Raw genomic sequence first — 18874 nt, forward strand, 5'->3', positions numbered from 1 at the left:
GTCTCGCTATGGTTACACCTCTCCGATGGCCCAACGCCCACCTAATTTAGATTGGTGGACATACAGGTCAGTTTTTACTGCCTGTCACTGCCAGGAAAGCTTTAGTGGTAAGGGGCAGGGAAAACTGCTCAATGCTCCCCACCTCATGGGAAAGAAATCCAAATATGAGGGGAGCAATTTTTTTTCCAAAATTAAAATCTCATTACAGGATCTCCTTTTTTAAAATAAAAATAAATAAGTTTGTAGGACAAACTTAAAAAAGTATTGACAGGAACCATTGTTATGGCTGTTCCTGCCAATGCTTTCTGAAATGATCCCCAGCTTGGCAGTTATTTCTAAATTTGACAGGCATAGCACCCTCATCCAGGCGGGTGTTAAGTTCTCCACTGGGCCGACGAAGAATACTCCACCCGCCAAAACTTAAATCAGAACTAAATCTGCATCAGTACATTTACATTTTTGATTGTAAATAGTGCCAATATGTATATATTTATTTGTGAAGCAGCTCATTCGATATCTTTTTAGCAGTAGTTGGTTTCCTGCACCTGTAGTTTGCTTTTTCAGAATTTTCCCCTGCGCTCTTCTTCTATATGCTTTCAGTTGAGAGACCAGCTCCGGCAGCACCATTCGAACACCGGATTGTTTCTGCAAGACATGCGCAGATCAACAGCTATTACGATGTCAACAGATCTGAAATTATTGGAGGGTAAGTTTAGATGGTGACGCAATGGATTATTACATATATTACATATTTTGCTTGAATTCTGTTATTCACTGCATTTAAAAAGCTCATGGAAGAGGACCACAAATTTCTTTGTAGATCACCACTAAAATAAATGTTACTTCTATAACATTCCTTCATCGAATCCCATTTCTTTCAGACTTGTTTTATACCCAATTACATTAGGACCACTGCACATTTTGTACAATATGAATGTCAAAAATATTTAAATTTAAAGTCCTAACAAATCCTTGTTCACAAGCCTATGTCATCATACACAGCTGGTCATAGAAGAGCACCACTTGACCACCATCATAACTTTGCATGCAACTCTGAAAACATTATCCTAAAGTGTATGGGTGACTCAAAATACAAGACCACATCGTAATTCCTACTCAGCCACGTTGCTAACCAGAGCTCTTAAGTAAGTACAGAGCCTAGTGTTTTATGGCCTCACAAAGATATTAATGTGAAACACCCACTCTCTGTCTACAACTGCCAACTTCCTCTGGCATGCATTCTTAGTGTGAGGGTGCTGCCTAGTACCATGTTCAGGTCCCAGCTCCTGACAGCAAGATCTTCTGGCCAGTCAACTTTCCTACTGGAACACCTAGCTGAGGCTGTTGATATTGACACTTGGCAAAGCTTATAAATATTGCATGCCACAAATAGAACTATAACATAGCTTAAGGTTCAAGTCTCTTTTTCCAGTTCAGGAATTGGCCTGGTGTGCACTGCATTTGGCTATCCAAAAGGCTAGCTTTTCGGTGTTACATATAGTCGCTGGGCATAAGCTTATACCTCTCAATCATAAATGTTGAACCTACATTTGTGTAGGTAGTCTTGCACACGAAAATGATGAGTGATGTATAGATGATGAACTGAGCATTATGTGGTGCCTCTGGGGCCAGAAGCAAGTTGCTGGGATTGGTTCTGTAGTGTGGTGGTGGACATATGTTATTGCAACACAAGATGGTGAACTGTTTTATTGATGCCCATTTGCCTACCCAAGTCAATATGGCCACTGGCAGGTCTTTATCCTAGATGGCTGGCACAATACAATAGTCTATGATAAGCCTAGCTATTGCATCTTTAGTTCATCAATGCATTAACCTTACATAAGGTAGGTCTGATGTGCCTGTGCAATGGTGTGTCACAACATGTACAGTCTTCTTATTAATTTGGAGTCCAAAAAGTCATCCATGGAGGACAACTTACGGATATGTGATGTGTGGCAAGGGGTGAAACATTTACCATACATTGAAGGATTGCTCAGCAAGGGAAGAGGAGGGCCACGTTAGGGCAGAGCCAGGTATCCCAAGTGAGCAGAGTCAGGCCTAAACTGTGGTTTAGCCCACAGTGTAAAAGTTTGATGAAACCTTGAGAAGTCTGAGGATAGAACAGAGATGGTTGTGTTGTGTGGTGTTGATGAAGCCAGGGGCCTGAGTGGGGGCTATCTCTTTTGAATGGAGTGTGAGTGTTTGGAGGTGGTGTGGCAGGCTGTATAGGGAGAAGTGTATTGTGGTTCACTTAAAATTAGCATTGTTGTAGCAGTCTGAAGGTAATTTGTTTACTGGTGAGTACAGTGCTTCAAATAACACATAGGGAGTCAGTTACGTTACCACAGATCCCATACATTACTACCATTCTGTTTATCTTGTTCATTCCATTCATTTTGTGAATGAGCCTGGTCATGGTGAAACAGGAGGATTTCATTTCCTGACATTTATAATTAGAGTTTTGTGATTGGCTTATACAAAAGTATTATGTAACAATGAACATTTATTTTTTCTAGTGGTCGGTTTGGTCAAGTTCACCTGTGCACAGAAAATTTATCTGGACTTGTACTGGCAGCAAAAGTCATCAAAGCCAAGTTTCTAAAGCAGAAGGTGTGTACTTCAGTGTGATGGTTCTTACATATTGTTTTAGCCTAAAGTAATCAATGTATCATTGCATTAATAAATGAAGCGTGTTTTCATGGCTGCAGTGGTTTACAGGCTCAAACACAGCCTTAAATGCCCATTTATAGTTTTAAAGCTGCAGGTGCAGCAACCATGTGCGCAAGCACACCCTTCAGATGACCAAGCACAACACCAAGTGCCTTATCATAGACTCAAGTGCCTAAGCAAAGCAGCAAGTGCCCAGGTACCACATCAGTTTCTAAAGCAGAAGGTGTGTACTTCAGTGTGATGATTCTTACATACTGTTTCAGCCTAAAGTAATCAATGCATCATTGCATAAATAAATGAAGCATGGTAAAATGTTATTAATATACGCTTACTCTCGTTTCTACTCCATCAGTACTGGTCCCTTTATGGTTAGGCAATCTACAGCATTTCCATTTACCACAAAGGCAATGATCCTCTGACAAACCTTTCTCTGCCGATAGGAGGGGTGGATATTAGGGTGCTCAAACACCGCTTTAGCTGTCCAGTTTGGGCCATTAATTGACAGCTAACTTATACCTTTGAGACCAGACTTAGGTATACCATTCTTAATACCATGCTGTAGAAATAAAGAATAGCAAAGGGAAGAACCAACCTCCTAAAGAAGTAAAGTTGAGTTAGGATTATGCAGACCAAAAGCTCTGCAACAGCAATGCACACCAAAAGAAGTAACACCTGATGTTCAGACAGAGCTCACTGTTTCTCTCTACAACACATGTAAGTCATTAGTAAACAGCACAGTTTACATTGAAGAACCAACAGGACTCAATAATAGACTCAGACAGATATTAGATTAATTTGGTTATTGTATTGAATATTCAACGTTCATAGCATTAAGCAATCTCTGAAAATTTCAGTTAAGAATATCACAGCTTGTATAATAGTACCAAACATTTAGGTAGGCTTTATATGATGGTTTTTATAAAATCAGTGTACAGAGTTACAAAGTCCCACCACCATTAAGGCAGCAGGATAGTTTGTTGTGTAACAGCTCAAATCCTATGAAGAAGGGGAAAGGGTTCAGATTTAAAGTCCATTAAGGGAGAATCCATTAACATAGAACAAGGGAAAATAAAAGAAAATGAAATGTAAATAGTTCGGCAAGAAGGGTTCAGTCTATCAGCTTCTGACTGTAGTCTAAGCAAAGCAGTAAAAAGATAGTTCTCAAACAATCGATCAGCAAGTGTGGTGTTGCCCTTCTTTGATAAAGTCTCCAACAGCGTCCCGGTAATGTAACATCACCACACTGTCGAAAGACTATCATATGTTCAGAGTCACATAATATTACCTAGAACACTTGCAACTGTAAGATACTTTTCCATCCCAGCCGTGAGAAGTGAAAGATTTAGAAATCAAATTAGGCCTGACATGGGCGAAAAGAGATACAAAGTCACCCTCTGTAACAACAGCTGAAATCCTGTATAATTTTGTAAATTCACATCACAAAATTAGTTTTTTACTTTTCATAAACTATAGAATCTCTAGAATTATTATGCCAAATTAGAAGATCGTATCTATTTCCTAAATGTTTTTGCACCAAATTTTCTAAATGGTGCATTCTAACAGAAAGCATTAGAAACACTAGGCCACTTTATTAATATCACAGTTTCATCAGAAAACGTTAATAAACAACATGTTTATAAGAAGTTTATTAGTGAAACTCGTTTATATGTATTAATATTACTCTATATGTATGTCTGCATGTATGTTTCCTCTTGCTCACATTTAAAAGCAGCTTTTACAGTGCTTCTACTACACTTGTCTCAATTTCATGTATCACTGTGTCTAACGTGTGCAAGGTGTACTTTCAGCTTTTCTACAATCAGTAAATATGTTTTGTATTATAATTGTTGAAATCTTGCGTCATCAGGCTCCCCTCTGATGGCGAATGAAGCCATCACCTTATCTACCACAGAGTTCTTGTCACAGATTATGGGTGTGTTGTCTTTAACTTTTCGATCTACTCTGTTCAAAAGCTTTTCTTTCATTATGATATTTACATTGTTCATCCTCCATTTCAAGATCAGCTCTTGTTCTTTTCACTCCACAAATGTTATTGTTTTTGAATCTGCAGAATTTGATTGATAATATCAGCAGCATTACGCACAAATAAATCGCCACTAAGGGTCTCACGATGGAAATCACCAATCCATTCCCTACGTTTCCCAACCAGTTGCTAACATACCTATGGTTTTGCAGGCACCATCTGCTTTTAAGTCTTTCAAGTCCTTGTTTAAGTTAGTAATGTTTTTAATGCAGCCCTTAAAGTCTTTACTCCTGCCTGGTATGTAAGTGCAATAATTTGGGACTTTTATTCATCATCAGCCTCCGCCCTCCTTCGCGAGAAGGATATCAAGGGAGAGTCGATTTTCGAATTACCATCCATCTTATTGTTATTTCTTCATTTGCAACAGAAAACCCCCAGTTGTACTGGTGGCAAGTTTATCAATAATTGTAGGCAGCTTTCAAATTTTCTGAGTGTAATGCTACTCCTGCTGACGGTATTAGAACTCCAAATATATCAACTACTATTTCACTTGCACCTCTTTACATTTTCACATTTATATCCACTAATTATTCTTTAATGTACTTAACATGATACATTTTTAGAAAGACTATTCCCAAATTACAACTTCTATACCATCATTTTGGGAGGTTATAATAAGCACTCTTCCCACAGATATATTACCCTCCAGGGAAAATAGGATCTACATAAATATCTGCTCCACTTCTCATCCACTTCAAATGCATGTTCACATTCGCTAGGTCCTACAAAAACAGCATTAGTATTTGACTTCTGTCTATATATACATAGTTTGCCTTTATGTTACCAGTCTAAAACTAATTAAATCATTCCCTCAATAACTTTATTTTCTTCTTGCGGTAAGCTCCAGGGAATTCATTTTGGCAATACATTATTATTATTTGTTACATTAGTTTGTCTACTTTTTACTAAATCTATAAAATTATTTTCTACTCTCACTAATTTACATGTAAGGTTATTTCTAAGTGCATAACCCATGTCGAGAGATTGAGTTGGTCTGAATATGTAACCCATAGTCTCAATTGTTGAAACTTCCGAATGCAGATTTAAATGTTTGAGCATGGTAAGTTTAGAAAAGGTCCGATCTTGATTAGAGTAATAATCCTGCAATTGATCAGTACCATGAAATAAGCTGGCTAACACACTGCAAGAATTCCATATGTTAAAGGTAAGCTACAGTACGTTACACCTTCAGCAAATGATGAAGGTATTTGCACAGGGAAACAGCCATCACATTGCATGCACCACAACTCATGTGGTTACAACGCTGTTGTTACCACGACCGCATTGTTACATCGCAGGACCATTACAACGCAAGTCGTTACAATGACTTGCTCTAGGTGGTGCTCTAAACTAAGGAATAGTATAATTTACTATTCCAACACCTTCCCTACTGTTGCACACACTGGAGTTGGAATAGTAAATTATACTATTCCTAAGTCCAGCGCACCCCCTAGAGAAAGTCGTTGTAACGACTTGCGTTATAACGGTACTGCAATGTAACAACACAGTTGTTGTAACAACCGCATTGTACTCGCATGCGTTGTAAACGCATGCGATGTAACAAGCTATATTCATTTGTACACAAACGTAGCAATCACCAACATCCATAGTATTGCTAAGCAAAATCATTTAAGCATTTGAGCTCACATCTATTCTCAAAGCATTGCTGTGTAAAGAGTTGTCATTTAAGTCAATAGAATATGAATCATTTCTCTTAGCAGTACCTTAAGAAATAATAAACTTAGAAGCTTTCACACAAAAATAATGTGGCAGGTTTAAGATGAAAATGCCCTCTGCAGCCTCCTCACTCACTGATATTGCAAATGCCCATTAAAGCCTCCCCATGCACATTCTTAAGAAAGAGACTCAATGTATTCTTGCAAACATATGAAATAACAGATATTTGGAAATGTATCGTTATAATTGGTTGTCTTTCAGTCAAATATAAGGCGGATTTTTCAAAATCGGAGCTGTGTATGTTAGTTTCAAATATGTTGAATTAATGCTTTCCTTAGACATTTTGTTTAAAAACACTAAAATGCATAATAGCCACCACCAAATGGGAGTTCTTTCACCAGCAATTGAGTATGACAATAGTGTATTAGAATTTGGATATCTTCAAACAAATAGGCTCACACCTTCTTTGCTCTAGTTGCAATGACATATATTTGATTTCTCTTGACAGGAAGAAGTAAAAAATGAAATCAATGTTATGAACCAGTTGAACCACTCAAATCTCATCCAGCTGTATGACGCTTTTGAGTCCAAGCATGACATTGTGCTTGTCATGGAATAGTAAGTGTATCTAACTAGCTGCCTTGAAATGCGTTTTTGATTTTTTCACAGGCCATTTCATTAAAAAAACACTAGATAAGGTTCTGTGCAAACAGTTATGAACAGTAAATCGACTTATATTTTGTATTAGATATTCTAGCTATGCTAATTTTTTGCTTGATATTCTGTCATCCTGTCATTCTGTCATCCATCCATAAGTGAAGACTTCAGTGAAAATGTAGCCTTTCAAAATATGCTGATTACTTTTTTTTTCTGAATTGATTATCCATACCCCAAGACAAAACGAACTGTCAGCATCTGAGCACAGGTGCGACATGATCTCTGTCTATTGCCAAATTGCAAGTCAACCGGCCTGCTTGTGGAAGATTTCTATCTTGTTGATGATTTTCTTCTAATTCTTCTAATAAATTGTCATGTGGTTCACTAGATTCTTAAAGGAGCAGATAGTAGATGCACTCATTCCTATTTGAATTTATAACTCTCACTCCTGCTCTGCTGCTGCACTGAACAGGGCAGATAGTAGTCACCCTGAAAAAAGGTAGTGCCTGTAACATGCTGTAATTAGTGCATTTACTTGGTTTTGTTACACAGTGAGCACTCTGGCTCTTAGAACTGCAATCCTGCTTTAGTTATTGTCAATATGGGTTTTCCATTCTTTATGAACTAAGGGCTTGATTTAAATCTTGGCAGAGAGGAAACTCAATTGCAACAGCAATGGAGTTCCCTCCCCACCAAGACTATGGTCTGTTCACCTGATTTAAATGAGGATGGACCATAGTTTGATGACAGCAAAGACTACTCTGTCTCCTCCTTGTGTTCTTCTGAGTTCCCCTCTTCCCCAATTTATCCTTGGTTCCATTTCCCACTGCCTATATATTGGCCTCTCACCTCACGCCATCCCTCAGCAACTGACGCCAAGAACAGCTATTGCTAAGTGTATCTCTCACTACCTTTCACCTGCTGCCCACCACTATCACCAGAGATGTTGCCAGTGACGGAAGAACTGCTCCACAATTGGGATAGCCAATAGAATTGAGTATCAATTTTTTTTTTTTGTATACTTATAAGATGGATGACCTGATGAGTGTGGATGCAACTTGGGGGCCATCTTGTAATTTTCTAAAAAATAGGTATGCAAAATAATATTGTTATACCATTCCTTGGGGGCTGCCACATTGCATGTAGATGCAAAGCGGCAGACTTCTTAGAATGCTGTTTTGTATACCTTTCACTATACTATTCGCTGTGAGGAAGTTAACGCGGGGCACTGCTGCTCTGTTCTGCTTACAGCCCTGCTCCCTGGGAGGCTCATGAGGATTAAATAAACGGGGCAAAAAGAGGGAGATTGCCACATTTCTCCCTGCCGCCCGGATTGCCACGAGGACTACGTGTCCCAACAGCCCTGCACCTGGACCACCTGAGGCACATTAGCACTGCAGACACTTAACCTCTTCGCGGGTGCCGCTTCGCTGGGAGGAAATTAACGCGGGACACTGCTGCTCTATTCTGCTTACAGCCCTGCGCCCTGGGAGGCTCATGAGGATTAAATAAACGGGGCAAAAAGAGGGAGATTGCCACATTGCTCCCTGCCGCCCGGATTGCCGCGAGGACTACGTGTCCCAACAGTCCTGCGCCTGGACCACCTGAGGCACATTAGCACTGCAGATACTTAACCTCTCGCCGCACCCGCTTTACAGGTGCCGCTTCGATGTGAGGAAATTAACGTGGGACACTGCTGTTCTGTTCTGCTTACAGCCCTGCGCCCTGGGAGGCTCATGAGTATTAATTAAATGGGGCAAAAAGAGGGAGATTGCCACATTGCTCCCTGCCGCCCGGATTGCCGCGAGGATCACGTGTCCCAACAGCCCTGCGCCTGGACCACCTGAGGCACATTTAGCCCCTCCTTTAGTTGGTATATAATTGATCGTGACACTGATGGAGCGAGATAGAAAACAAAATTTTGTTTAAACTCGCAAAGTCATATTTCCATAACATGTATAATAATATTAATGATTTGTGATATGTTGTACTAATACAACTTAGATTAAACTTTACACGTGGGGGGACTAACATGTGTGCTCATAAACGTGCATAATTGTTGCATCTTTTTGTTCGTGCAAAATAATAAAATAATTTATTGTTTTCGTTTTTGTCATTACTAACTGCTGCAAACTTAAAAGAAGCATGTGCTTGTTTTGCTTTTCCTTGTCTGTGTGATGTTATTTCTACTATTCTAGGTGCATATGGGTCTCATGGAGAAACGGAGACTGGTAGATATAAACGCTGCTTTATTTGTTTGCAATGGCTAGGTAACATTATGATTAATCGGGTGGGTTAATTAATTAGCAAACCATGGGGTGGATACAGAATCTACATTATTTCTTACATTAATACTTTTCTTGTGTTTGTTTTATATTAGAAATCATAAGTTGCCTGTTTTTGGGCCTAGTCACTTGAGCCGCAGAAAAAGAGCTGACATGTTATTCTGCAGAAAGTCACGAGACGCCCATTCTGAATTAAAGCGTTTACCAAAGCTGCGTTCACAAAGCAAAAACTAATGTGCTGTCATCATTCTGTCGGACATGGCCAAGGTCGAAAGTGAACATTTTGTCAGTCCTTAACTTGGCATCCGCGGAAGTATAATGAAAGTCAATGGACGCTGCGAGAATGACTTAATACATTTGTTGCAAACTCAGGAAGCTTCTGGCTTCACGTGGAAGAGACAATGGTCCTTATGAGACATGATTTAATGGAACTTTTTGAGAATTGGGTGACATGTCACTTGTCACTCTCAGCCAATGGGACGTCGAGGATTTCTGAAAACTTTCCTTTGCTAGTTTAGTTAGCGTAGAAAGGTATAAAAAGTCATGCCCTTAGGGTTGGGCTGGCTGCTGCTTTCTGACTTTCCGATGAGGGTGAAGTGCTGACGGACTTTGCGTGGAGCACGTAAGAATCCTCAAAGAACTTTACTTTAATTTCTATCTATTTAGCTTATTTAGGGACTTAGGTTTTAGAAATGCTAAACTTTAAATATTCACTTTGATTTTTGATTCATTTGCTTAAATTGTGTTTTCTCTTAATTCTTTACAATCATGCTTGCTTTATTGCTAATAAAATTCATTTATAAAACCTTCAACTTATATACCATAATTTAGTAAATAAAATCTTACTTTTGACAAACAAGCTGGTCTTGGTTATTCAGAATTGTAGGTTACTATTAGCTAGATCACGTCGCCTATGGTGGTCGTTTAAATGGTTGGGTTTTATTCTAATGATAATATTCTTTCTGCAAATGTATAAATATGTATATAGTTTATAGATAAAGTGTATATAGTTTATTCTGACCACCTGATTCAGTAGGCCCAAAATATATCAGGTTCATAAATGGGTCCATATTTAGTATAGAATTTTGTTTATAGGTTATGAAGTTGGGTAGCGTTGTTTATGATATATTTTCTATAGCCCGCTGGATCAATTCTCTGGTAGCAGAAATTGATGGTTGCTAAGAGGTAACCAAGGTAATATGTTGGTTGCTAAGGGTTACTAGCGTTATTGTGGTATGGAAATAGGATCGATGTTTTAACACATGTTGAGTTCGTTTTTCGTGCTATCTGTAAGCTATACCGGTATAGATTGTGTGGCGAGAAATGAGTCACGCAAGCCATCTGTTCTGTTTGTAGTGATATCGCCGAGTATCACAAGAGGTATCGCCGTGTACCATAGTGTTGTCGCCGAGCAGCACAGTTTTAGGGCTAGGTGTGAATCTTGTATAGTGAGGGTTTTCTAAGAAATTAGAGCAGCATGAGAATAGGGACAAAGCGCCTTCCATAAAACTCACTGTGATAAAAGTATTAGTTATATCCGAGCTCGAGTGAAGGGTAAATTAGCGTCGGTGCATGATTATCTATAAACAGGTTAGAGTCCTGTACGGGTACATGCTTCATATCTATAAACAGGTGAGAGCCCTGTACGGATAACGTCGTTATTTTGCTAACGGTGCATGATTTCTATAAACAGGTGAGAGTCCTGTACGGATTTCATGTGTGTTTGAAAATAGGGAAATTTCCGTATGAAAGTGCGAGTTTGAATTGTATTTTATGTTCAAGTGGAACTCTTAGAACTTTCACTTCGCGGTGGGTTCAGAGCAAAGCGAGTTCATAATTATACGTGTTAGAAGGGTGGGGTAAGGTTACTCTACTGACAATTGAATATTATCCTTAGTGTGAATAGCGCCGTCTATTCCGAAGTGTGGATACTTGAATGTATGTATACTATCCTAAATAGTGAAACGAACAGATGTTTTCTTTATAGTCATTGTTAAGAATTAATTTACACTGAAAAGTGTTCTTAAAATGGCGCTGTGAAAAGATTTTGTGAAGGAGGGGTAAGCGCTAGGAGTGAGAAACGAGAAACCGCAGCTGCTGTGTACGTCACAGAGCCGCGCTGGGATTGGGTGACCTACGTCACAAGCTATATTCTGATTGGCTCTTGAGTCTCTGACGGCCTGTGAGCTGATTGGTAGTTCGGAAAAACTCTAAATTTATTGGTTGAGCAGAAAAGTGACGTAGCTCAACTGTCATTGGCTTGTTGGTGTGTTTCGCGCACGGATTGGTTGTTGTACGGAACATCCCGGAAATATTTTACGAACGATTTTGTGAATTAGATTTAACACTTAAAAATGAGTTATCATTTTAAACATGTTGAGAAAAAGTTAACATTATTTCAGAAGTTCAAGAATTTATTTTCACCTGACAAGAAAATCGAAACGCGAGGTGGTAAACTACTTCATAAGTATAAAACACCTGCAGCGTATATGGAAGGTGAATATGGATATCATACTGTCTTATGGTTCGACAGTTGGAAACGTTATACTAAAAACGACGGCGTTTTAACTTGGCCTGATGAAGGTTCATTTAATGTAAGAGTCTTAAGAAACTTACGAGAGAAAATGAATGCTCTTGTTCCCAAACCGAGACCAACTCAATTTGAAGCTTTAGTTGAGTGGGAAGACGAGATGTATCAGTTACAAAGAGAAGCTAGTGGAATTAAAAGACCTTCTAAAAATCCATCTTGGAAAAGAGAAACTCATGAAGATAGATTGCGAATGTGGAGACAGGGAAACATGAGTGAAGGATTATATTTAATTCATGAAATGGTAATGGGTACTCCTACAGGGAAATCTATGGAAAGTGAATCTGAGGATGCAGTTATGGAAGAAATATATACAACTGCTAGAAAGAATCAGCCTAATCAGCCTTTGAGACCTCCTAGATCATGGTCTACTCCGGTGGTTTCTACTGAAACTTCACCGAGTGCACCTCCAATTAGTGAAGCTCCTAAACTTTATCCAAATAATTGTGAAATCACTGAAACTCCTAGAAGACCAGAATTTGAGAATGCTCGAAATGAAGGTAGACATTTTACAATGACTCCAAGAGCAAGGGAACCTCCAAAAGATTATACAAGAGAGACAAGAAATGTTGAAGATGTTGATTATAATGAATATATAAGATCAAAGGAAGAATTAATAAAAAGAATGACAAAAGGCATGGAAGCTGTGACAGTTCCAGTAACAATTGGTCCTGTTCAACCTGTATTTGACCAAAGAGAAACAAACAAAACTGGATTAACTATTCCTTTAAATACAGAAATTCAAAAGGCTGCTGAAAGGTTTTATTCAGATTTATCTGAAATAAACACTTCTAAATCAAGAATGCCTGATTTAACCTTTAATGAGGATTTATCTCCAAAAACACCAATGGGTGCTGTATCAGATATAGGGAGTCCTGAAGTCAGAGTAACCACACCAAAACTTGATGTGGCCAAATTAAAAGCGAATATCGAAGAATTGATAATTGGAACAATTGGTCCAGATAGTTTAAATTACTATCGGGATGATGAACTACTGTTCATTTGTAAAAGCATACAGTGGAAAACGAAAAATAAATATGATCAACTAGAGGATCTAGCAGCAGAACTTGAAATCGATGTGAGTAAACAAAAGAATTTTGCAAAACATTACAGATTAGACTTTTCAGAAAGTGACATTGAGAGTTTGAACTCAATGGGAAGAATAGTCCACATTAAAGATTTGATTGTCTATATCAAAAAGCTAGGAGAACTGAATAAATGGAGAGTAAAATGGACGAAAAAGAAGGAAGATGAAAGATTGGATAAATTGTCAAAACAATTTCCAATGAGAGAAGTTGCAGGTGGAGGATATGTTCATATCCCGTGGTCGAGACAGGACATTCTATTATTCACAAATGACTTTCCAAAACTGAGGGAAAAACCAGTTGAGTGGTACAGGCAAGTTGATAGGTTTATCAAAGTGTCAAAAGTTCTGTGGATTGATTTAGATGGATTTTTTGACATTGTTGTCCCATCTGATCTTTGGACAGAATGCAAAATATCGATTAGTTGGCCAAAAGCAGAACCTGAACGAATTAAAGAAACAGGTGCTCCAAATCCACTTGTAATGGATTTCTATGAGAAAGTAATTGTTTGGATGAAAAACAAAATTCCACCCAAAGAAGTCGATTGGGTTAAAATAGAAAGAACAGAACAGGAAACAAAAGAATCAGTTCATTCTTTTTATGAAAGACTACTGTTAATTTTTAAACAATACAGTGGTTATGAAAAATTAGATGAAAAAGACATGAGTCATTTTGTCTATAGATTTGTTTATGGACTAAAACCTGAAATTGGAGAAATGATCAGAAATAGTATTGTCGGATGGCAATCACTATCTGTAGATGATATTCTAAGAAAAGCAAAGTATTGCAGCGATGAAATAGAAGTAAAACAGAAGAAGCTGAAGGAGAAAGCCATGTGGGCTCAGGTAAAGGTAGCTGAGCAACAGATTGCCAGCATGGGTAATAAGAACACTAATTTTGTTCAAACTGGAAATACAAACCAGATACAAGGAAAGTTTAAAGGTAATAATTTCCCAAAGAAATTTAGCCCAAAGATTGAGGAGTTAAAGCAAAGATTACCTTGTTTTAATTGTGGCGAAATTGGACATTGGAGGGACGAGTGTCCTCATCCTCCTAAAAACTTAAAGAATCCCTTATTGAATCTACAGATGCAGAATGGTGTTGACCTGCAGTGACAGCTACAGATGCAACAGGGGTTAAACGAATTTAATATTCAGCGACAGTTACAGCAACAGCAACAACAACAGGTGAATAATCGTCAAGACCAATTACCACAACCACCTTTTCCGAATTGTGGGGGAGTTCAAAAATATAATCCAAACGTGGGATTTCAGGGAAGTGAACAGGTAATAAAACCACAAAAACAGCAAAAGCAGCAAAGGGTTCAAATGCAAAATGCTTCACAACAATTCCTATTAACAGAAAGTCAAGACAGTGATTCTGATGATTATTGCTGACGGTGCCCGAGAGAGGAGGAAGAGTGTGTTGTTGGAGCCACTCTCGAGGTTGACCAGTCTGGTCCTTATGTAAACGGGAAAGTTAATGATGTAGACATCACTTTTCTAGTGGACACTGGTGCTACCCGTTCTACTGTTAGATCAGTGGAAATTGAAAACCTACCTCTCTCTGGGGATACCATCCAAGTTGTTGGAGTAAGTAATCAACAAATTAAAACTGACTTAACTGATCCAGTACCAGTTGAAATTGGAAACTACAGAGATAAACACAGATTTGTGGTTTGTAATAGTAGTCCAGTAAATCTATTAGGCAGAGACATCCTATGTAAAATGAATTGTAGAATATATTGTTCTCCTGATGGAGTTGAATTACAAACAATGGAGGAAGATGGTTTATACAGAATGACAATGATGATGATAGAAGCAGAAGAAACAAAATTGTTTCCTGCATTTGAAGAAAAAGATCTACCTGAAGAACTCAAAGGAACAGTGAAATCTGAAATATGGGAGTTTACTGGAAATGAAATGGGTCTGATGAAAAATGTAGATCCAGTAAAAATTACATTGAAACAGGGAATATAATTTCCAAACACTCCACAATATAAAATGAAAACAGAAACAATTGAAGGTATTACACCTATAATTGAAAAATTAATCAAGCAAGGTGTATTAAAGGAAATGAAGAGTAGCTCTTGTAATTCACCGATTATGGGAGTTAAAAAGTCTAACGGAACATTTAGAATCGTACAAGATTTGAGAAAAGTTAATCAAATTGTTGTTCCATGTTGTCCTGTGGTTCCAAATCCAGCAGTAATTCTATTCCAGATTCCATATGATGCTGAATGGTATACAGTCATCGACCTTTGCAATGCATTCTTTACTGTTCCCTTACATCCAGACAGTTATGAAATATTTGCTTTCAGATTCCAAGGTAAGACCCTCGGATGGTCAAGAATCCCTCAGGGCTATATAGAAAGTCCTTCAATCTTTAATGAATTGTTAAAAAGATCATTAGAAGACCTAGACTTACCAGGTAGATCTACGCTGGTGCAGTATATTGATGATTTGTTAATAGCTGCAAAGACAAGAGAAAATTGTGTAACAGACACAATAATTCTGTTAAATCGCCTTGCAGAAGAAGGACATAAAGTGTCCCCAGCAAAACTACAGTTTTGCAAACAAGAAGTAAAATATCTTGGTCACAGAATTGCAAAGGGAAAAAGACAAGTAACAATAGAGAGAATAAAAATGATTCAAGCAATGTTACCACCTAGAACACAAAGACAGGTCAGAATGTTCTTGGGAATGGTAGGTTACTGTCGACAATGGATAAGTGGATTTTCAGTAATTGCAAAACCACTACAAAGACTGACAAAGTCAGATGTAAAAGATCCAATTATTCTCAATGATGCTGAGATGGAATGTTTTGAGAACCTGAAAAAGAGCTTATGCCAAGCTCCTGCTTTAGGTATGCCAAATTATGAGAAAGATTTTGAACTGTATTGCAGTGAGAGAGAAGGATGTGCATTATCTGTATTAATTCAGAGACATGGAAATTTAAAGAAACCTATTGCATACTTCTCTGCAGTTCTTGATCCAATTGCAAAAGCATTACCAGGTTGCTTAAAAGCAGTTGCAGCTACAAGTATTAGCCTCGAACAAAGTGAGGGGATTATAATGGGATTTCCTGTGAAAGTTTTTGTGCCTCATTCAGTTGAAATATTACTGACAAGAGGTAAGACTCAACATTTAACAAGTAGCAGATTGACAAAGTATGAGAAAATCATACTGGGAGCAGATAATGTTTCAATTTCAAGATGTTTAAATCTGAATCCTTCTACATTACTGCCTGATTCTGAAATTGTTGATGACATTGAAACAGAACATGAATGTTTAGATGTCATGGAATTCTGCACTAAACCAAGAAAAGACATCAAAGACAGACCTTTGTCTGAATCGGATTTTGTCTACTTTGTAGATGGCTCATGCTTAAGATCCGAAGGAGGTGTCTTGAAAGCTTCATACTCAGTTTGTACAGTTGTAGATGTTGAAGAAGCATCATGTCTTGAAGGAGTTCGTTCAGCACAAGTGGCTGAATTGATTGCTTTAATTCGTGCATGCGAGATATCAAAGGATATAAGAGTTACCATCATTACTGATAGTCAGTATGGGTACGGAGTTGTGCATGATTATGGACAACTCTGGTCACAGAGAGGATACATGACATCAGCAGGATCTCCAATTAAAAATGCAGTTTTCATTAGGAGATTAATTGAAGCAATACAATTGCCAAAAGAAATTGCCATTGTCAAATGTGCAGCGCACACTAGAGGAACTGATTATATTTCCAAGGGAAATGCCTTCGCAGATGAAACAGCAAAGTACTGCGCAAGGAAAAATTATTCTTACAATCGGAATAGGAGTAAAGAAACTGATTCAAATTCATTAATGCTAACAACTGTTGTAGAAACATGGCATGAAATTAGAGATTTACAAAACGAAGCAGATGATGAAGAAAAAGACCTATGGTTAAGATCAGATTGTAGACCACGTGAAGAAGATGGAGTGTGGGTTTACAAAGATGGCAGAGTAGTCCTACCAAATTGCTTGATTGCTGACATGGCCAGATTATATCATGGTCCTGCACATCTAGGAAGAGATTCTATGGTCAGACTTTTCAGAGAGACATGGTTCAATACCAAGTTTAGAACTATTGCTGAATCTTTTTGTCAAAGGTGTTTGTCATGCCAACAAATGAATCCAAACAGAAAATCAGTGGTGGGGACAGGAATAATTGGTCGAGAAGGTGGTCCCTTTACCAGGTTACAAATGGATTTCATTGAAATGCCCTTACACAATTGTTTGAAATATGTACTTGTAATTGTATGCTTATTCTCAAGATGGGTAGAGGCTTTCCCTACACGACATTGTGATTCAATTACAGTAGCAAAACTAATGCTCAGAGAAATCATCCCAAGATACGGTTTTCCAGTCACTATTGAGAGTGATGGAGGAAGCCATTTCGATAACAAACTGATGAAGTTAATTTGCGAAGCTTTGAGCATTGAGCAGAAAATACACTGTGCATACAGACCAGAGGCATCAGGTGTAGTTGAACAAATAAATGGGACAATTAAAAACAGAATTGGAAAAATGTGTCTTGAAACAGGCATAAAGTGGACTGATGCACTTCCACTTGTTTTGATGTCAATAAGAAGTACACCAGATAAAAAGACAGGTTTGAGTCCTCATGAAATTTTAATGGGAAGAGTTATGAGGCAAGCTTTTGTACCTGTAGGTAAACTGTTGAGCATAAATGACAGTGCAATTTTGGATTACTGTAAAAGGTTATCTGATATGGTAACTTCTGTGTTTAATCAGGTGGGAACTGAAGCTCAATCAAATGAAAAGGTTTTGACTCATGATCTGAGACCTGGCGATTGGGTCAGAACAAAAGTACATCGGAGGAGGAATTGTCTAGCTCCTAGATGGCAGAAACCTAGGCAGATAATTTTGATTACTACTAATGCTGTAAAGTGCAGAGGATTAAAACGTTGGATACATCCTAGTCATACTATTCCAATACCAACTCCTGAGAGTTCTGATGTTGAAAGTGACACCACAGATGATTCTGATTCTGAAGCAGAAGACAGAACAGAAGGTGAAGTAATTCCAGATTCTGAAGATCGACAAGAAAGTCGACATCTGGAAACTGTACCTGTGAATGGAAATGTAACAAGAAAGGACTTAGAAATAATTGAAATAGATTCTGAAGGTGAAGAGAATCTGTTAAAAGGAAAGATAACTGAGGATTCGGTTGTCTCCATTGAAGACAGAGAAGCTGAACAAAAGGAAGTTTCAGACCAGGAGAGTATCGAAAGGCAGAGAACAAGCTCTGAAGTAAGGAACAGAAATCCGAAATCTGGGAAGTTAGAGGTAATTGAAGAAGAGGAAGAGAACGAATTACCGAGTACCAGTGATGGAAGACAAAGTGAAGTTCCTGAAGGAGTGAAATTGCCGAATAGAGAAGTTCCTGAGTCAATTGAAATTTCAGACTACGAAACTGAAGAAAGTGACGTGGAAGGTGAAAGTGAAAACAGAAAGAAAAGGACTTGGAAGTCAGAATCAAATAATTCTGAACCAAAGAAGAAGTACGTGAGAAAAGCAGACTACTGGCCTGGTGGAAGATTGAGAGTCAGATTGATCAAAAAGCCAATAGAACAAGTTGAAGAAATCAGTAGTCAAAAGAGTCCTGGAAAAGAAGTTGGAGTTGGAAGAAAAATTGAAGTGATATCGAGAAAAGGGAAGAGGATAATAAGACCAAACCAAAAATACAAGTCTCCTGAGTGGACTTACTTAGTAATTCCACCTGTTATTGACATATATGATAGTAGTGAAGAAGAAAACGAAATCCAAGAAATTAGTGACAATGATTGAAGTACAGAAATACTAAATTGGCAAAAGGCTGAAGA

General features: G+C 38.1%; 1 protein-coding gene across 3 annotated transcripts in view; it reads left to right on the plus strand.

The window, feature by feature from the left end:
• The window catches only part of MYLK4 (myosin light chain kinase family member 4), a 405617-nt gene that overhangs the window by 240311 nt on the left and 146432 nt on the right, over positions 1-18874 (plus strand). For all 3 annotated transcript variants that reach the window (XM_078688020.1, XM_078688022.1, XM_078688021.1), the window contains exons 5-7: positions 601-706; positions 2517-2610; positions 6900-7009. In XM_078688020.1, coding sequence (XP_078544146.1) covers positions 601-706; positions 2517-2610; positions 6900-7009 — 310 coding nt within the window. The remainder of the gene's footprint in view (positions 1-600; positions 707-2516; positions 2611-6899; positions 7010-18874) is intronic.

This window comes from Lissotriton helveticus, chromosome 4_1 (assembly GCF_964261635.1).
Source record: "Lissotriton helveticus chromosome 4_1, aLisHel1.1, whole genome shotgun sequence".
Taxonomy (NCBI): domain Eukaryota; kingdom Metazoa; phylum Chordata; class Amphibia; order Caudata; family Salamandridae; genus Lissotriton; species Lissotriton helveticus.